Consider the following 21,776-nt stretch of genomic DNA (forward strand, 5'->3'; position numbering starts at 1 on the left):
GCTTGGCCTGAGCTCTCCCCATGTGGCTGGATGTTGGGTCTTAGGCTAGGAATCTAGAAGCATTCAGGGCCCACCTCCTCCAGAAAGCATCCCTTGATTTATCAGTACCTGCCCCTTCTCCATTTGCACTTTTTTTTTTAAAAAACAACTCTTTTTTATTTATTTATGTTTTGGCCGCTCCGCGCAGCATGTGGGATCTTAGTTCCCCAGCCAGGGATCGAGCCCATGCCCCCTGCAGTGGGAGCGCGGTGTCTTAACCACTGGACCGCCAGGGAAGTCCCCATTTGCACATTTTAATTCACGGATACGTACATGTGTAGTATAGCGGCTCATAGCACATGCGTGACGTTACACATTTGGGATGTATTTACTGTTTTGGTGGATGGGCTTCTGGCTAAAAAAAAAAAAATCTTAATTATGCTTTCTATACTTAATGAGTATTGAAAGTATATGTTTGCAGAAAGGGTAAATTGGTAAATTGTTTTTCTGAACTCCTTCTATTATTCCTTTTACATTTTGTTGTTAAATGTAACACAAATACCAAAAAAAAATCTCAAAAATGATTGTCCAACTCAGTGAATTAGTATAAGGGAACGTATTCTTATAAGCAGCACCCTGCTTAGGAGATAGAACCTTGCCAGCTACCTGGGAGCCCTTTACGTGCCCCTCCCAATCACAAGCCCCCTTAAGAGAAAACACTACCCTGACTTTTATGGTATTAATTTTCTTTTGCTTTCTTTGTAATTTTGCTACAGTTTATTTTACATGTTACCCCAAATCTTTCTTTCCTCTGCCCTAAAATATCAAAGACCCTGGAGAAGTTTTGCATATCAACTGATTTTCAATCGTGGATTTTTTTGCTAATTTTTCATATATCCTGGCAATACCCAGAACATTTTTTTAACTATAGTAGGCTTTCAGTGAAGGGTAAATTTCATACCATATATTTATCCATATAACTTCTTAGTTGAGACTCTACACCTAATTAGCCCTGTAATTTTGGGAGAGTCACGTGACCCTGCTGGGTCTCATCTGTATCCATGGTTCTCTTGGGACAGCTCTCTGGGTGCCTCTAGCTCATTCACTGTTGTTCTAAGTTAGTCATGGCTTACAGCTACATCCAGCTCTGGGCAGCCTTCCACCATCCTCAGAGCGATGTCAGGATGGGATCTGCCATGTTGGTTTTGTTAGATAAGGACCATCTCCAGGTGCAGCCATACACAGGTTCCTCTAGGACTTTTTCTGTTGTCCCAGTAAAAAGTACCTTTTTAGTTTCCACGAGAGTCTAAGGTGGCATTTCTCACACGCTGTCTACAGGGGAAGTGTTGACCTGATTTTCCAGTATCAAGGTTGGGTTTGCCCTGTCTGTCCCTGGTGTTCACATCAAGGCATTAAATGTCCTAGCCATTGCCTCCGTGAATTAAACTGGCCTTCCATGGCATCAGGCTAGTGTCCTTGGTTTTCGGTGCCAGAAGGAACTCTGAAGGCCGTCAAATCCACCCACTGGTGCTCGAATCTCTTCTATTCCATTCTGGCAGAGCCATTCTTCACCCGTGAATTACATGCCTGCCCTTGAGAAGGTTTTCCTCTCTGGAGTTCCCAGCTGGTCTTTTGAAGACAGGCTGCTATTCCTGGGGGTACCAAGAGTGACCAGCCAACTCTCACTCTCGCCTTGGCATGGTTCCACAGTTATGCCCAACAAGTGCAAGGGCCTCAGGCTGACACGGCCTTCGTTTCCCATCCTCGACAGTGCCTGGGACAGGACTGGGCACATAAGCTCCCAGAATTTGTTGCTCTTAATCCAGTCAAATGTTTAGTTTTTGTGATGAGTTTTCTATTTGTCAGAAACTCCCTGATCTCCCATGCCACTGACTAATCGAACCCTTTTCTTAGCTTCTTTGCGAGGGATGCAGGAGGTCCTACAGAGAAAGGCGCTTCTTGCATTTCAGAGGTGAGTGGGAGTTCATCTTTTCACTCGGCTGTACATAATGACACCAAAGTATGATAAGTATAAAAAGAAGAGATATTTATAAAGATTATGTAAACAGTGTTTTACCCCTGGGAGTCTTTCCTCTCGAGTACCGAACAGACAGTATAAAACTTGCTGCATCACCTGTTGCCAGGTAAATCTGCATTCTTGATCTGTTTATTCATTCGGGCACATTTTGTTCATTCCTAATAAAGCGATTTCAGCTCTAAGAGAGGTACTTTTTTATGTCTAGGGAGATGATTCCTTTAATTAAAGACATTTTTTATCATCTAGAAAAAGCATCATTCTTTGCAACCTTTTTTTTTTTAACATGTCAATCTGCAGATTTTTATATTACGAAATGAAAAGGCCAGATTTTAGGGCAGTCTCTGAAATACTTATAAGACAGTCAGGCCGGCAGGTCCCAGGCCTCTCCATCCCCTCCATGCTCCATAATACCTTATGCTTGTCTCCATCGCTGTACCTTTCACGAAATTAGGAGAAGCCCTTATAATTAGAGACCGCTTGCATGTCACAGTGGCCTTTCACACCCCTTACTCGATCCTCACCCCACACCAATAAGGTAGATGGAACAAGTCGTGTGTTCACTGCAGGTGAGGGACCAAGATGCAGGGATGAAGAGCCGGAATCCTGTAGCTATTGAGGTCAGGAAGGTCAAGGTCTCTGACGCTGACTGGCTTCTCTGGTACCTACTACACCACACTTCCCTCATTTTATTCTTACTGCAGGCATAATAAATCACTCCCATGAATCACTGTCTGAAAGTATAGCCCCATGATGTCCAATGTAGAATTGGTATTGATCCTGTCACCTTAAATATGCCTGAGTTACTTGATTTCTTGGAATTATATTAGAAAGTTAGTTACTTAACCAAAAGTTTTACGAGGACCTCTCAATACCTAATAACCGTTGTTAGATTTCTTTCCTTAGAACTAGGGCTGCCTGTAGATTTGTCACAGTGTACATGCTCCTTTTAATCACGAAATCATTAGCACTTGGTTTCAGTTAGTCTGAAACACTTTCAGCTCTTTTCTTTCCATTTCCTAGCAGGCGTGCCCATAGCTCCTTCACGCTGCCGGTCCCAGACTGGTTAATGACAGAAGGTACCAGCTGACAGCAGCCAACAGACCTCCTATCTCTGTGCTAAGTTTTTGTTGATACTCTTCAGCACGGAGTGTGGAAAGCATTTCCATTTCAAATGATTTGGAGTTTTAAATTTTCCAGTCCCAGTTTGTAAAACCCACACATGGATGCCTAAGAAAGTGGTCATTACATCTGTTTCACTGTTTCACTTTCCTTAAATCAGCTCATCTTACTGGCTCTCTAAAAACAGCCATGGTGGTGGTCTGCCTTGAGCCGCAGAATTCATAACTTCATGTTATGTAACAGCTGTTCCATTGGCCTGAATTTCTTTTTTGTTCCTCTTTTGCTTAGTTTCTAATTCAAAGGGATTTTTAAAATATTAGTTCATATGGGAATAAAGCGGAATAAAATCCTACTAACCTACGTGATTCTATTGGGGAAGGCTAACCTAAATTTGTATTTATGTGTATTTAAGGGTATTTTTCAAAGTAATAAAAATATTTGGTTTCAAGTACACATGAACTAGGACTATCCTAGTGTACTGTACAAAAGCCTGTAAGGGAAAGATTTTAAGTAAATAAGAAGGATTTGTATTACTTCTTACATGTAAATGAGTATTTAAAAATCACTTGGATGAGAAATATTTTCTTACTTTATATTTTAAATCTTCTCCCCACAATTCTGTTAATACTATTGTTTAAAAAGAAAACGGTGTATCTCAAAAAGTGGTGAGGTTGCAGATACAGCGTGTGAAAATTAACTCAATTATGACTGGAGTCAGAATTCAAAAAGGTTTGCTCTCTCCTGGATTCAGAGAGGTGATTTTTGAAGACATCCCAGTTGCATGATTGCGTCTTAATGTTGAGACCCTCAGCTGTTCATACACTCATAAGCTCAGCCCGAGAGGCTGAACCAATTCATATGTCCCGTACAAAATTATAGTGAAGAAAAACTGTTGTTTGCAAAGCTTTCTAGGATGCTGTATTGATCTCACTGGTGGCTCCTGTGGGCTCTCACATCCTACAGAGAAAAGCCAGGCTGGAAACAGTCGAGCGCATGTCTCAGTGACTTGCCCCCCAGCATGCAGGAATCCGGGCTGCGTGGTGTCACTGGTGTTTATCACTCAGTGTGGTAGAAGGGACACAATCTCACAATCTCACTTTTATTTCCCTCTCCCACTCCTAGCTTGAATTTAAGTTTGAATGTGGTATGTTTTGTGGGTATAGAGTGACCAGCCAGCCCGGTTTGTTGGGAACTGAACAGTTTCCCAGAATATGGGACTTTCAGTGCAAACACCAGGAAAATACAGGACAAACCAGGACAAGTGGGTCATCCTATGTGTGTAAGTAATGGGAGGTCCCTGAGTAATAGATTTAACCAGGTTTGCACTTTTCTTTCTTAACATAATGATACACTAGTCCCATGTCTACTGTAATCAGGATTGAAGGGGACTTCAAGGAGAACTGGCTAAATAAGGCAGCAGGGCGATATGGTGGAGAGACCAGGCCTCGGAATTTCACTTCTGGCTTTACCTCTTTTGCCTGATGTTCTCGAACAAGATGCTTAATAGTAGATGCTTCATAAATTGTAGTTATTATTGTTACAAGGGGTACATGTCTTAATGGACCAGGGTCAAAATTGATCAGCTGTCTCTGTATTCTTGGTTCAGCTCCAGAAGATGTTGGAGCCAGAGTCTAGGAGAATGATTCAGTGGACCTCAGGGCAGTCTAAGTTTTAGCCAGGTGATCTGGGAGGCCCATCGCATGCACTCCAGTAGCAGTCTGCTACCCTTCTCAGGGCACTGTTCATACTGCACTGCCATATCATTTAGGTCTCCCCCTCTGTGGTGTTGGGGGGAGCTCCTCAAGGAAAGGCACTTGTATTACTCATCTCCAAGCTCCCTAAAAGTTAACACAGGGCCTGGCATCACAGTAGGTACTGCATAATGTGGATGGATGGGTGAGTGGATGGATGGATGGATGGATGGATGGATGGATGGATGGATGTTTGGATGGATGCATAGATGGATGGCTGGCTGGCTGGATGGATGGGCGGGTGGATGGTTAGATGAAGGGGTAGATGGATGGGTGGGTGGATGGGTGTATAGATGGGTGCCCTCAGTGGGCCAGTGTCTTGCAATTCTTTCTTTTCCTATGGAATTAATGGGTATGGAGGTGCTTTGACAAGGGAAGCACTTTGTGAGCATCCCTGTGGTGACATCGTTCAGGTCTCTGATTTTCTCTTAGCAGCCTCACCAGGTGCTCACAGCATGGGAATGGGATTCATAGCGCTGCTCTAAATTCATGTACAGATCCAACAAGCTTGCAGTTTTCAAGATCACTAACGTCCTTCCTCTCACCTGCATTGCTTGATGATTTCTGTCAAGCACACTTTCTGTGGGCATACAAATGTGGTGTCGTCACAGGAGGCCTAGCTGCCGAAGTTGTCCTGTGCAACTGGAGCACGTTTTCAGGACTCTACCTGAGATGAACATCTTGCACTTTTTCTAGTTTTTTTGAGCATCTCCATGTTTCCTTTTTTCTTTCGTAGGCTAAAGTGGCCAGTTTAACGTATTAGCCAAATTATTGAAATAAGGTTTTTCTTAAATGTGTATGCTTAAGTTGTGCCTCGCTAGAAATTTGGCTGTTGGATATCATTATTAGCCAAGTTGATGATTCTTCCGATGTTGTCCTAAGGTACCCCACTGATGCCAAGATTTCTAGCACTTCTGTTTGTTTCTTAGTGCTGTGGCTAACAGTTAATAATCATTTGAAGAGGGTAAGGTAGGGCCTTTGGTCAGAACTATTCTTATCCACACCCTGAGTTCACCAGACCATTGTCAGCTTTTCACTTGGTTGGTGTTAGGTAGAAACGACCATGATTTGATTTAACTTCATTTGTAAAAAATCTAGACTGTGCTGAGAAAATTATAGCTCTGTGGAATTCTTTTTGAGGGTTGTAGAAAGCTGGTTTAATTGTGAAAGAAGATGGGATAAAATAAATAATGCTAAATTCAAAGTCTCTTCATAATCCATTTTGTATTCATTTTCCCTGAATAATTGGGAGAGACAGAAACCATGACATTCTAATCTCACTTTTTATGAACACCAAAGAAAAATATTCTTTGATGTATAAATGCATGGAAAAGCCAATGCCTGTCAAGTAATAAAAACTGGGGCACGCTGAGTAGGCCTCTGCTAGAAATAAGACATCTCAAAGGGCAACACAGGCAAATCCTCAGCCTCAGCCTCTTAGACTAAAGTGAGAAGAGTCCTAAGGCTGTGTCTGGAGGCAAACTTACTAGTGAAGATTCCCCAGGGGTGGGAGTTTTGCCCTTAAGGTTAAAAAAAGGACAGAGGACACCCCCCCACCCCCTAGTTCCCCCCAGTTGCTTGTGGTAAGATACAATTGACTTCCACATAAAAGCAAGAATGACGTGTCTGCCAACAAGTAGGAGGCCAGCATAGCCTCTTCCCATTGGTGTCAAAAGCCAGTTGATAGACTAAGTCTGGTGTCTGGCCACAAAGTCTTACATGTCATGGTTGCATGTAATTAGTTAAACTGCATGGAACTTAGTAGAAGCTTCAAAAGACTGAATGAATATCCTCCATTTCTCTCTATAGTTCATCAAAAAACCAAAACCTCATTTTACAAGCAAAGCCAGGCCTTTGATTTTCATATGGTTTCTCTGAAATCCAGAAATTTGGATAAAGTAGTTTTAAGACCAAGCGAAAACTTAACCAAAGCAGCCGTCGCCTTGCCAAGTATGCTCACAGCCTCACCGTGTCCCAGCGTGACACGTGGACCTCTCCTGCTCAGCCCAAGGGAGGCGTCTGCTGGGGAGGTCAGACCTCGGGGCCTGTGGCTTCTTCAGCCCCAGGCTCCTTCTCAAAGTCAAGGCCCATTGGCTGCCATTTCAGATGCTAAACAAAACAGAAACATGTTCCTGTGTCATTCCCATGTACAGTGGCAGGAGGAAACATGCATGCCATTTGTTCGTGGACAGAGGAGAAGAGTTTAAATGAAACATTAAATAGTTAAATTAAATATGGGGCCTTGGTAAAATAATTAATAAGATCCTACTGTATAGCACAGGGAACTCTACTCAATATTCCATAATGACCTATATGAGAAAAGAATCTAAAAAAGAGTAGACATATGTATAACTGATTCACTTTGCTGTATAGCAGAAACTAACACATTGTAAATCAACTATACTCCAATAAAAATTAATTTTAAAAAAATATGGGGCCTTGGTATAAATAAAAATACAAATGGGAATACTTGTTTGACATGGAAAATAAAAATGGCCTCTCTCATGTACTAATAGCTGCAAATACTTTTTCAGGGCCCACAGCCTGTCACCTACAGATCACCAAGCAGCTTTCTACCTGGCTCTGCAGCTTGCCATCTCCAGACAGGTCAGTTCTCCAGTGTTCCCACACTTGGTGCCTGTTCTGTCTTGATACAGTTTGAGGGAGTAGCCGACCTGCTTTCCTTCACCTGAGGCTGACCTGGAGCCAGGGACTCTCCTCAGAGGCCGCTGCCTCCTCGCAGCGAAGACCCTGGTGTTTGGAGCATCAGCTGTGAAGACACAAGGCAGGCAGGCTCTGCTTTTGGAGATTAAATCCGCAAGTCTGGAGGGCCCCACCTGGGGTCGGATGGCAACAGGGGATGCAGCACATGGTGTAGACCCTGACCGAGGAGTCCCCAGACAGCCTTTGTCCCTTGCTAACAGAGCCCAGTGGTGAGCTGCATGGTGGGGATTTAGTCACTGGTGAGGCCTGGTCGTCATAAGGGTATCAGTGATTGACAGGAAGATGCCAGCGAGTGTAGACAAAAGAGACCAGTTCCTTTCAAATATGTAGAAGATATGAACAATTAAACACAGTGGCTCCTCGAAATAGGAGACTCGACGGTATTCTCCTTGCTGGAGGGGCAAGCTTTTTTGGTCTTCATCTTCCCAGCGGTAGCTTCCAGAAGCTGCCTTTGCCATTCTCATACCCTCCCGTTCCCTCCCAGCTGTTCAGGAGACTCCGGCCCCATGTCTGCCTGCCCACCACGTGCAAGACACTGGTGGTAACCCCAGCACAATCCTAAGTGCTGACTGGAGGGTGAATCGAAGGTCAGTTCCCCACACATGCCATTCCCCTGGCAGGCCTGGGCTGTCCGCATGTATCTGACTTCCCGGAGGCCAGGGAATGGTGCCAAGAAGTGGCTCCCCTTGGCGACCTGGGGACCAAGGAAACCAAGAGAGCTCGTCTGTCAAGGTCCTCTCACCTGGCATGGTGTGGCTCACAGCTGGTCTGATCACAAGCTGCTGCGGAGACAGCTGTGGGCTGGTGACCGACCGTCCGGTCTCTCTCCTCCTCCAGGAGCTCCGCTCGCCTCCTCCTTGAAGCCCCCTTCCCATAGCAGCCTGCTCCCCTGCTTCCTCTTGCCCAGCTCTCTTGTTCAGTATCTTTCTCACTAGACCTTAGGTTCCCTGAGGGCAGGAACCCACATCTGTCATCATTGCTTTGCTCTGGTAGCGGGGACACTGCCTGACACATGGTGAGGCCCTCACTAATACTCATTGAATGAAGGAACCAGCTTCGAATTCCTTCAAGTCAGCCTAGCCCTTAAGGACCTCACTTTGCACCCTGTATCAGTTTTTTCCTGATTACACTAGTTATCCCTAAAAACGGATATCATGAGTGTACCGCGCCTTTTGACCCTCCCAGAATACCAGCGCTGTTTACACAGCAGCCTGTCCGCCTGGGGAGGGGAGCAGTAGATGGAGCCTTCTGGGTTCACTTCGTGAAGTGACGTGTAGGGCCGGATGATCTCTTCCTACTGTGATAGCTGTGATTCTACGGCTCGAAACAGAAAGCCTCTGTAACCAGCATTTTTAACTTAGATGCATCAAAAATGGTATTTCGGAGAGGAAAACGAATAGATTTGGTAAAGACAGAAGTCACGGTTTCCTACTAAGGAGTGAGGTTACTGAGGGTTTGGGAAGAAGCAGGAGAGCTGAGAAGAGGTCCAGCCAGGGCCCGGAGTTGGAGGGGAGACAGAAAGGAGTCCCTGGGGTGACCGTGTAAGAATGCTTCAGTCTTGAGCCTGTTTTGAAATCCAGCTTCAGGTTCTAATTCTCCCTAGGTACTGTTAAACCTGCACAGAATCTCGGGTGTTCAGATACCCATTATGTATGCATTTTATCCACCCTTGTGCTTGGGTGATTTTGAAGAAAGTCTTGAAGAGCTGTTGGATTTTGAAGGTTAAGGTTGTATCTGGTCCTACTTAAATTTGGATACACCTGCTCTGTATGTGGCATTGCAGTTTGTTTCTTGGGTGGAGTTCCTTTGGATTGTAGTTTAGAAAGGTGTGGGGTTGGTTAGCTTGTTTGCATAGTTCCTTGATGTCTAACGGAGATGCAGGACAAAGGGACTTGAAAAGAATCACAGGTGTCTGATCCTTTGGAAAGCTCTGTTTAAGGTTCTGAAACTTATCAAGCAGTTTAATTTCAGTACTACTTAAAAAATCAGAACAGTTCAGCTAAGTCAGTTTCATTCCAATAAAAACTGCTGGGAATTTGTTATGTGTCTCCATTTAGAGTGAAATTATCTTGGGCATAATCGAAAGTAAATCAGTTTTGTGGAAAAAGAGACAAATTATTTAGGGAGAAGTAAACGATTTGGTATTGGCAGTTATACTGAGAAACAGAGTCTCTTGTATCACTTCATTAGTCATACTGTTGCTTGAAGGGGGCCTCTGTTTTCGTGTTTGTGGTTAATATCCTGGGGCTGCCATGAAGATGGCTTAAAATCTGAGTGTGGCACATGGTGAAACAGCTCCTTATATTTACAGAGAATCAGATACTGAAATGGTGGCTCTATGTGTGTGTGTGTGTTTAAAAATTCTTTCTGGTTTTGTTTTAAACCAGATACCAGAGGCTCTGGGGTATGTCCGCCAAGCTCTTCAACTTCAAGGCGATGATGCCAACTCCCTGCACCTCCTTGCCCTCCTGTTGTCAGCACAAAAGCATTACCATGATGCTCTGAATATCATTGACATGGCCCTGAGTGAATATCCAGAAAATTTTATGTAAGTGATACTGGACTTGTTTTTCCTTATACAGAAGGTATTGAATTTACTTCTTCTCCCAATCTATCTAAGTCCTTCATGCACTTCCTGGTGGTAAATAGTACAGAATCCCCTTTACTCTTGGTTTTTCATGATATTTAGAAACAAACATAGTCTTCAGGTCAACCTGAGTTGAAATACTTTATCCATTCTTTCCCAATGTGTACCTTTGAGACATACAAGATGATTTTAAATGCATTGTGGATGAACATTTTTGTTTTAATAGTTATGCATTTTTAAATGTATATTAGAGAAAATACAGCTGCCTATCAAAGTGTGATTTCATAGAAATTATTGCTCAGAGGGAGACTAAGAATTTTTTAGTGAGTTGTTTTAAAGTGAATTTAAAGGGAAATATTAATATACATGGATATGGCAAAAGCTATGTTGAACAAACTCCAATGACTGAAATTTGGGAAACATTGCTTTGTAGCTTGTTTGTCCCACATTACATAAAGGACTCCCATTACTTCCAGGTGATTACTGTATTTTAGGCAACTTTGATCTGGTTACCTGACCTGTCTGTGTCTTAGGTTTATTCTCTAGGAAATGGAATTCCTTAAATCAGTCAGCAGTACTTGTTCGTAACCTAAGAATTGTCATTACACACTGCCATGTGCTGGAATTGTCTGCTTCTTCACCTCTTCCCTCTGAATCCCTGAATCCAGGCCTGTTGATTAGGCTTTGTTGAGAAGGACATTGTCTTTTGGGCTACTCATTTTATCCTCACTGGAGTAGCTTAGTAACCGGTACACAGTGGCCAGAAACAGTAAACAGTCCTGCAGGCTGGCAGGTTCTCATGGTCTAAGTGGCAGGGTCAGCAGTGGGCGGGGGCGGCCTGGGGCAGGGGGAGAAGGGAAGGCAGGCTCTCTCCACTTCCAGAAATAATGCAAGTTTTAAGCGGACCCGCCTTGGCTTTATTTCTCTGCCTCGTCACCTCACTGTGGTTTTAATCAGTACGTTTCAGCAAACTCCCCTCGGAAAATTGGTTCACACATTTCCATTTATAAACATTTCTTTGTCTTCAAGTGAAAAGGGCATTTCTCCCCCCACCTCGAGAAAATTCTCATTATAATCCAGGAAACCCCTGACTAGAGATCTCTCCGGTAGCTTCAGCTATTTATGCAAAGTGAATTGAAGAGCTTTGTCACTTGCTCACGGGGTACATCTCAAAATGCACATGGAGCACATTTCTGGATGTTATCCAAAGTTGGTTAGCCCGTGGAACCGTCAAGTGGTTAAAGCACTTTCAAAAATACTTGGCCCTTTAGCCCTCAGTAGAGTAGAGCCTGATGCAACTGAATTCAGTTTCTCTCATCAATACTCTTATAAAGTGGCTGCCCCTGCCTCCCAAGCCCAGCACCTTCATTGGATGTTTGTTAGATGTTAGACTCCAGCATGTGGCCATGCTGCGTAGACAGCCTGGGGTGTCATCTGAGAGGAGAGGAGGCTTATTAAACTAACAGCCACACTGCACGGTAAGCAGTAAACAGTGGTGGTTAATATGGTAATGCCTCCAAGTGACAGCAGCTGACAGCCTTTTCAAGTAGTAGAAGTAAGGAACAGCAGTAGAGGTATTTGAGGAATGCGGGCCTGTTATTTTAATGTAAGCTCAAAAAAGCAAAGCATATGGCAGCAGGGCTGAGAGCCTCTGATGACTTGCTTGCTTTTTAAATATTTGTATTTCTTCCTTTGTGATGGGAAACTTCTTCCTCCCAAGAATACTTTATTAAAAGTTGGGGCCAGATATAGTCAGTGGATCCCATGGTTCCTTCCCAACCTGGCTAAAACATTTCAACACCAACCTAAATGAGATTACGTGGGCACCTGTCCCAACTGCCATGTAGCATTATCCGTATGTTTGTGACAAGCTCATCTCCAGAGAGCTGCAGACTTTCGGAAGCCTGGGATGTCCTCGTGTCTCTCGTGTCCCAGCAGCCATAACCTACCACAGACTGAGTATGTAGTGGATGTTCCCTCCGCCCCTTCCCTCTGCTAGGGTCAGGCCTGTCCGACTGTTGAACCAGGAAGTGATTTCACTAGCCTCTTAGCCTGATGCAGAGAATCACAGAGCTTTTTGGTCTCCGTTAAACGTATCCAAGATACTTAGCCACCATCTTTTATCACTTCATGGTGACAGTAAGGACGGGTAACCCTGGAGAGACCGGGGGCTGCCCCAGGGGCAGTGAGCTGTCCTGGTCAGTGCACTGAGGGCATTCATACATGGTGATCACTCAGTAATTGAGAGGCATTCATATTAATGGTATTATTACTGATACAGTGTCTTCAAATGTAATATCTTAGAATCCTTTAAAATGATTAAATATTGAGTAGAAGCAAAAGACTATTTATTAAATCTATTCAAAATAATAATACAACTAACCTATGTGTACCCACTTCTTAACTTAAGAAAAAGAACATTAATGTTGCCTGTGAATTTCCTGTGCACTCCCGCTGTCCTCTTCCCTGACCTCTCCCTGCACGGGTTAACCACCATCCTGAATTCTAAAAAAATTTTTAATGATCTCCTTACACCACTCACTTTCATTACTTAACATCGTGTTTCTGAGGGTCATCCTTCTTGCATACAACAGCAATTTATTCGTTTATACTGACAAATAGTACTTTATTGTATAAATATACCAAGATTTCTTTTTCTAGCTTACCGTAAGCGGATATGTGGGTTGTTTTCAGTTTTCAGCTGTTACGCGAACGATGCTGCTGTAAATATCCTTGCACAGTCCTCCTGGTGCCCATGTGCAAGCATTTCGTCAGGTAGACACCTAGGAGCGGAATTGTTGAGTCATAGGATGCGTGTGTCTTCAGTTTTACCAAATAATTCCAAACTGTTTTCCATAGCGGTTGTGTCCGTTTACATCTCCAGCAGCAGTGCCCACGGGCCCATGCAACTCCAGACACCAACACTTGGTGCCCTCAGACTTGTTGGTTGCTGGTTAATGGTATTACACTGTGAGTTTAAGTTGCATGTCCTCATTATTAATGAGGTTGAACACCTTTTTCATGTGTTTATTGGTCATTTAGCTTTTCTCTTTTATGAGGCACATATAGAAGTCTTTCTTCTTTTCTAATCTGGTTGTCCATTTCATACTAATTTGTAAGATTTCTTTATGTTATGATTAAAAATGCTTTTGTTGGTTATATGCGTTGTAAAAAGCTTCTCCCAATCTGTGTCTTGTCTTTCCTTTCTCTTAATGATATCTTTTGATGAACAGAAGTTCTTAATTTTAAAGTATAGTTGAATGTATCAATCATATCCATGGGTAGTACTTCTCTGTCTAGTTTAAGAGACCTTTCCTAAGTTATCTTCTCAAGCTCTCTCATGTTATCTTTCATCCTTGAGGCTAGGAGTCCATCTGGAATTGACTGTTTTATGTATGTGAGGTGTAAGGGATCCAGGGTAATTTTTTCCCATGTGGATACCCAATTGTCCAGCCACATGTATTGAAAAGATTCCTTTTGCGGTTTCTCCCCAGGGCCACTTTTGTCTTAAACCAAACGTCCATCTGTGTGAGGAGTTGTCTGTGAGCTTTCCACTTGGTTCCATGGGTTCAGGGTGCCCACCTCTGTGTGATTGCCTCTCTATCGTCATTCTTTTGTTTGTTTGTTTTGGTTTTGGGTTTTTTTGCGGTATGCGGGCCTCTCACTGTTGTGGCCTCTCCCGTTGCGGAGCACAGGCTCCGGACACGCAGGCTCTGTGGCCATGGCTCACGGGCCCAGCCACTCCGCGGCATGTGGGATCTTCCCGGACCGGGGCACGAACCCGTGTCCCCTGCATCGGCAGGCGGACTCTCAACCACTGTGCCACCAGGGAAGCCCCTCTATCGTCATTCTTACAACTTTATTATACATGAGGTCAGTCCACCCCTGTAACTTGCTCCTCAGGGATATCCTGGCTGCCCTCAGGCCTTTGAGCCTCCATATAAATTTTCAAATTGGTTTTTTCACGTTCCACCGAAAAAATCTGTTGAGATTTTGATTGGAATTACATTTAATCTAATAGCTTAGTTTGGGGAAAATTAGATATCTCTAATTATTTAGGGCTTTAGAAAATACTTTTTAAATGAAGCTTTATAATTTTCTTTATAAAGGTTTTGTGGATGTTTACTAGGTTTATTCCTAGTTACCTGAAAAAAATTCCATGCTTTTCTATTTAAACCTCTATTAAGAGTTTAGGGAAATTTCCTTCTTCCAAGAAGGCTTGCTAAGAGTTTCTTTTTTTCATCATGAATTGATATTGAATTTTATCAAATGTTTTTTCAGTATTTATTGAGATGATTATATGATTTTACTCCTTTAATCTGTGAATGTTATATTAATTGATCTTTTTAAATGTTAAATTAACCTTGCATTCTTGGAAAAGCCCAACATGATCATGATCTATTAGTTTTTTAATGGATTCAGTTTACTAGTTTTTTTAAAGAACATTTACATTTATGTTCATGTGTGAACTAGCTTGTAATTTTCCTTTCTCATTATATCCTTGTCAGGTTTTGGCATCAAGGTTAGGCCGGCCTCATAAAATGAGTTGGAGTAGCTCTTTTTTGTGTGTTTTGGAATCTTTGTGTAAGATGTGAATTATTTGTTCCTAGAATAATAAGTTTGGGTAGAATTTGCCTATAAAACCATCTGGGACTGGTCTTTTTTTCCATGGAAGGACTTCTGATGCTTTTTAAAAATGATTATAGTATATTCAGGTTTTTCTACTTCTTATTTTATTAAGCTATGTTTGATATACTATATATATTTTAAGAATTTGCCCATTTAATCTAAGTTCTAAATTTTATTGCCATAGAGTAGTTTATAATGTTTTTAAATTATTTATTGTCATACAGCATCTGTGGTTAGGTCTTTTTCATTCCTCATGCTGTTTAATGTGCCTTTTTTTTTTCTTGAACAGTCTTGCCAGAAAACTGTCTGAAACATTGATCTTTTCAAAGAACCTTTAGTTTTTTTTATCATCTCAACCGTATATTTACTTTCTCTTTTATGGATTTCTGTCCTTATTTCTATTATTTCTTTTCTCCTATTTTCTTAGAGTTTGTTCTGTTTTGTTTTAGTTGGTTTTCCTTCTTAATTTTTTAAGTTGGATGTTTAGTTCTTTAGTATTGTGCCTTTCTTATTTTCTGACATAAGCATTTAAGATAAAATATTCCGCTATGTACTCCTTTAACTATAAACCACAAGTTTCAATATGTGAAATTTTTGTTATTGTTTCATTCTAAATATTTTTAAATTTCCATTATTATTTTTTGATGAATTAGTTATTTTAGAACTGTATTTTGTAACTTAAAAATATATGGGTTTTTTTAAACTTGTCTTTTGTCAATGGGCTTTTAACTTCATTGAACTGTGTTCAGAGACTATAATCAATATAAGTTTGAAATTTGTTGAGACTTGTTTTATGGCCCAGCATGTGGTCACTACTTATAAATATTTCATGTGTGCTTAAAAAGAATGTTTCCTGCATTTGGGGGTAATTTTTTGTATATTTTATTACGTTGAGCTATCAACTGTGCTTTTCAGATCTTTTTTTTCTTATTGATTTTTTTTTTCTACTTAATCTATCAGTTTTTGAGCAGAGGTATATTGAAACTACCTCTGATTGGTAGATTGTCCTGTTTTACCACATAGTTAAAGCAATTTTATTTTCTTCTTTTTTTTTTTTTTTTTTGTGGTACACAGGCCTCTCTTAAAATGCACCTTTTAAAAGCTGTGCTATTAGGTGTATTTAAATTTAGAATTGCTACGTCTTTCTAGTAAATTCAACCTTTTATCAATATGTAAGTAGTTGCATAATTCATTTTGCCTGAAAGTCTATTTTGTATGATGGACACATACCTGCACACACAAATAGCCACGTATATGTGTACATATACATGTATACACACATACTGTGTGTGTGTGTGTGTGTGTGTGTGTGTGTGCTTGGAATATCTTTTTCCATTCTTTGAACTTTTTATATTCTTATATTTTACATGCACTCTTGTATTCATTAAATATAGCTATTTTGTTTTTTTTTTTTAACTCAGGCTGACTGTCTATCTGGAACATTTAGTTCATTTCCGTTTATTGTAAATAGTGACATATTTGTATTAGTGTCTCCCACTTCATTTGTGTTTTCTGTTTGTCCTGCTCTTTTTTCATATCTTATCCTCTCCTTTCCTACCTTCTTTTAAATAATTATGTTTTTATTACATATTTTTCCTTTACTAATTTATAAGAGAAACGTTCTATTTTGGTTGTTGTTGTTTAGTGATTACCCTAGAAATTTTAGTGAGGGTCTGTTGTTGGCAAACTTTCTCAACCTGTGTCTAAAATTGTATTTGGCCTTTCTCTCAAAAGAGATTTTCAAACTAGATCTATGATTCTAAGCTCACATTTCCTCACAGCACAGTGATCTTGCTCCTTTTGTCGTTGTTGAGAAGTCAACCGTTGGTTTAATTTTAGTTCATTTTAATGTCATCTGCCTTTTCTCTCTGGCTGCTTTCATTGCCATTCTTGCTGATGCTTGGCATTTTCACTGTGATACAGCTAAGAGTAGGTCCTGCTGGGGACTTTTAAAAACTGTGGATTGGTCTTGTTTGTATTGTTTATCATTTCTAGAAAATTCTCAGCCATCATTTCTTCCAGCATGTCTTCTCCTATAGCTGGCATATCATTGGATCTTGCTTTTGTTGTTTAGTCTGATAAGTTCTGCCTTTTGTGTCAAGTGTTTGGTCCATTCACATTTAATATAATTAATGACGGTTGAATGTACGTCTGCCATTTCTGTATGTATCTTGTCTCTATTGTTCCTCTAATACTGCCTTTTTCTTCTGTTGAAAACTTGTTTTTTTTAACCCTTTAACTATTAAATGCCTAAACAAAAGGATGAAAAATTAGTATTTGCTGGTTATGTATTAAATGTCTCTAACACACTGTAAGTTTTTTCCAAAATAAAATTTAACAAAGTACACATTTTTATATTGAACAGTGTTCACAGATTCTGATAGATTCGCTTTCTCTTGTACTTGGTATAAGAGCCTCAATCGTTCTTCTTTTAAAATAGAGCTTTGCAAAAATTTCCTAATTGATTACTGTATTTTACTTAGTAATTTTCCTCACTGGCCCAAGAATATAGAAGTAGACGCCAGGTGATGTCGGGAACAATTGTTTCTCCTAAAGACAGTGTGGTGGCCAGGGCTTGGTCAGGCCCTCACAGACTTCGTGTTTCTGCCACGGGATTATTCATTTTTAGATAAAATACCGCAATGAGAACTGACAGTTTGTTACTTTTGTCCCTGGAAAATATACCAGATAGTATCATGCCAATGGTGGCACATTTGAGAACTTTAGTATAACTGAGATATTTTATTCTAATTTCAGCAAGCCTTCCAATGGCTGCTAAGGGCAGCCACACCAGGGTGTAGTTTCTTGCCCTGAGACAAATTGTGGTTTTACAACTTTCCTAATTACAGATTTTTAGTTGAATTGAACTTTACTCTTTCCTACTTAAGTAAAACACATACAGGCACTTATTCTCCGGCTCTCAGAGAGGTCATCAAATCAACAACACACTTAAGAAACCATCAAATGTTACCTCAAAGCACAAAAAGTAAATTTTGAAACCTCTCAAAGATAAAAATACAAGTGGGATCATTATGGTGTTTTCTGATACATGACTTTGATATATCAGATATTGAAACAAATCCTCAAGCCACCAGATTGGAAAACAATCTCTTCTTCTGTATGTGATCTTCTATTTTCGTACCCGTGGAAACAGATTTTTTCAGACAATCGTGCTGCTTTTTACATCAACAGGAACTAACTGTATGGAAAGAAATGAACATATATAACGTTCATTCATTCATTCATCCATTTGTTCACTCATTTAGCAATAATAACCGCTAGCATTTATGCACTGCTCTGTGACAGGCAACTCCTATCAGCACTTCACATATTTTAAACTAATTTAATCATCATGAGACCATCAAAGGTTGGTAGTATTATCATCCCCGTTTTACAGATAAGGAAACTAAGGCATAGGGAGGTTTAGTGATTTGTCTAGTTGTGTACCTAGTAAGTGGCAGAGTCATGCTTTGAACCCAGGCAGCCTGGCCTTGGCCTCTGTGCTCTGTGCCTTCGAAGCATTGCATTCTTCCCACATTCCAGTTGCCATGTGAGGTGCTGGGCATGCCGCCATGGACAAGAGAGAGGTAATTTATGCCCTCTTCAAGCTAACAATCCAGATGAACAGGATTTTTATCCTACACCCTCTCTTAATCTCTTCAGTAAACCAGAAAGATTGATGAGGACCATTCTTTTCTTGAGTGGAGTATATATACCTGGTTTAAAAAAAACATTACTTGGCAAGTAAGATTGTACCTTTTTCTCAGTCTGTCTCACTTAACACACATAGTCTCAGAGAAACTCAGTTTAAGTTGAAATACCATATTGAGTAATGTTTTGATGTAGTGATTACTGAGAGGCCAGGTGTTATGGACTATTTTTATGTCTGAGCTGAGTGATGGAGTCATGAACATGCCTATTAAATTTGCAATTGATAGAAAGTTAGAACTCAAGAAAAGAGGCTGTTCATCTTATTAAACTAGAAAAATGATTCACTGGAAACCTGAAGGATGTCTGGGAGGGATGAGTGCAAGGTAACCAACCCAGGGATGCCTGTTCCTCGGATACAGGCTGGGGAGGGGATCCTTGGGCAAAGGAGAGTGGGTGACAGCCTAAACGACACCACAGACCAAAGTGGAGTGGATTCAGTGGTGCAGTAGCTTATTTAAAATCAACTTTCCACAACAACAACAGCAAAAGGACTTGAATAAAAAGTGGACAAAGGACTTAAATAGACGTTTCTACAAAGTAGATATTCAGATGGCCAGTAAGCACATGAAAATATTCTTAGCATCACCAATCATTAGGGAAATGCAAATCAAAACCACAATGAGATACATTAGGATGACTACTATTTAAAAAAAACAAACAACAACAACAAAAAAAACAGATACTAACAGGTGCTGGAGAGGATGTGGCGAAGCTGGAACCCTTGTGCTCTGCTGGTGGGAATGTATAATGGTGCAGCTGCTTTGGAAAATAGCGTGGCCATTCCTCAAAAAAATAAAAATAGATTACTATATGATCCAGCAATTCCACTTCTGGGTAAATACTCAATAGAATTGAAGGAAGGAATTCGGACAGATGTTGTACACTCATGTTCATAATAGCAGTATTCATAATATCCAAAAGGTAGAAATCACCCAAGTGTCCATGGATGGATGAATGGATAAGCAAAATCTGGTCCATACATAAAACAGAATGTTATTCAGCTTTCAAAAAAGAAGGAAATTGGGAAAAAAAGAAAAAAAAAGAAAGAAAGAAGGAAATTCTGACATGCTGCAACACAGACGAACCTTGAGGATGTTATGCTAGAGAAACAAGCCATCCACAAAAGGACAAATACTGTATGATTGCTCTTAGATGAGGTTGCCAGAGTAGTCAAAATCATAGAGACAAAGTAGAGTACTTAGTGGATACAGGGTTCCAGTTCTGCACGCCTGTCTCCCTGTCGTCCTGGGAAGAGAGCTTGTCTGAAGGCCTGGCTGCTGGGAGAAGCCAGGCCAGGACGGCCACCCCAGAGCCAGCCATCCCCGATGGTGGCATGCAGAAGGTTTATTTATTTCAGTGCTCTCATTTACAATGTCTCAAGTTCTCCTAGATATGTCGTCCCACCATTCAAAGTATGGAGTATCATCTTCAGAACTCATGCGGGGTGTTTCCTGGAGATCTCTGGATCCCCAGCCCCTAACCCAGAGCTTAGCTCGCTGCAAACGTTACTACGCGTTGGTACACTGACGACCCTGCTGAGCAGCCTAGAGGCCTTAGTTCATAGCTAAGCGTGTTTACCTGTGTTTCGTCTAGTGTCTGTTTCCGCTTTCACTCTGCCGAGTTCCGCTAAATGATAAAATGATGATGTCTGCTTGTTTCAGGGCTCACATACCGCTCCTGCTAGGTACCCAGCCAACTGTGAGAAAACCTCCAATAGTACAAGTCCAGTTGAATGCCAGTTCATTTGTAGTGGTCTTTGCATTTTAAGTTAATGGCAAACAAAACAAAAACACCTGAGAGCTAAAGGAGAGCAAGAAAAGAATCTTCAAATTTATCTCCTAAGCATTCTTGTGGGATCCTGAGCTGAAAACAGCTGGTGGGGAATGCATCACCCACCTGCAGACGGTCAGACTTGCTCTGCTTTAAACATCCCTCCAGTTGAGGGTGAGAGAGCCCGCTTTCTGCCAAGTGTGTACCAAACCTCATGCTGTGCTACGTGAGAACACAGAGAAGGTAAAGAGAGAACGTGGTTAAAACAGGCCAGGATTCGTGGGAGCAGGTTCTGCGCAAGGACCCATGGCTCCATTCGGCCTGTGATCCCAGCGGGACGCCTGATCCACCTCTGGTCCCACGGAGCTGGCCAGCTTCGCAGCACCCCGCTGCTCTCTTCCTTTCTGGCGCCCTTCTTGACTTTGGGTGGAGGCTGCCATTTCTAAATTACAGGACTTCATGGCTCCCTTAGAGTCTGTGTCTCATCGGGTTGAGCCCTCTTCCTTCTAGGTCTAGGTGATTGTAGGATCCCCACTCTTTGGCATCTGCCTTTATCCCTGAAAAGGGCCCCCAGTGCATCTTTTCTTCTTGAGCTCCCATCCTCAGATGTGGGAATGTGGGGAGGTCCAGGCCGTGGCAGCCGAGTCAGAAATAAATCCTGCAGAGACGGCTTTTGGGGAGCGGCCTGCCAGTAGATCTGCTCTTGGTTCGCCCCCTCACGATTTTAGAGACGACCAATGGCTTTGTGGTTCAGACAGAATGGATTATTTTTTTTAGAGCCGGGATAGTTCAATGGAGAACTTTTTTTCAGATGTTTCCTGTTTACACATTTGTATAGCAGGGGGCTCACCGGGCCCAAGGCACTTGCTCACCGAATCGCTCACCAGAGCTGGGGGCAGGTTCTCGGCTGCCTGCTGCCCTGCACGCCGCCAGCCCCTGGTTCCACCCGGTCAGACCGTGCTCAGGAAACCATCCCGACTGCTGCTTTGTGGATAGCACTGAATGAAAGGTCTCCCTTCATGAAAATGTCACGCTCAGGCATGGGAGGAGGACTCCCAAGTCTGGGCAGTGTGAATCCACACATGTTCTCAGGTCAGCCTGTCTTGGTCGTTTCCGGCTTAGGTGCTGGTTCCAGGACGCTAATCGGAGTTGAGATTAATAGCTGAAGTGGGAGTGAAAAATGAGCCAAAACTGGGGTTTCTTGGGGTGATTTATTTCAGCTAAATATGTCAGTTGTTTGTTTGTTCTAAAAATATCGTGAGGAGGATAGGGGAGTATTCCAGATTGTTGACACTTTGACTGAAATGAGAAGCAGAGTGTAACTGATACGGGATCGTGCAGGAGTCCCTGCGGGTCATGAGGAGGAGGCGGGATCAGGCTACCGAGAAGCGACGGCAGGACCGTCCCCAGCACCGTCACTCCGAGCAGCCTCCCAGGCCAGGATGAGGGGCTGCTAAGTCCTGCAGAG

General features: G+C 41.9%; 1 protein-coding gene across 3 annotated transcripts in view; it reads left to right on the plus strand.

Moving 5' to 3' along the window:
* TTC7B (tetratricopeptide repeat domain 7B) overlaps positions 1 to 21,776 on the plus strand; it is a 238,998-nt gene that overhangs the window by 143,040 nt on the left and 74,182 nt on the right. For all 3 annotated transcript variants that reach the window (XM_065871941.1, XM_065871942.1, XM_065871943.1), the window contains 3 exons: positions 1,894 to 1,951; positions 7,422 to 7,494; positions 9,999 to 10,159. In XM_065871941.1, coding sequence (XP_065728013.1) covers positions 1,894 to 1,951; positions 7,422 to 7,494; positions 9,999 to 10,159 — 292 coding nt within the window. The remainder of the gene's footprint in view (positions 1 to 1,893; positions 1,952 to 7,421; positions 7,495 to 9,998; positions 10,160 to 21,776) is intronic.

Source organism: Phocoena phocoena, chromosome 2 (genome assembly GCF_963924675.1).
Source record: "Phocoena phocoena chromosome 2, mPhoPho1.1, whole genome shotgun sequence".
NCBI classification, from domain to species: Eukaryota; Metazoa; Chordata; class Mammalia; order Artiodactyla; family Phocoenidae; genus Phocoena; species Phocoena phocoena.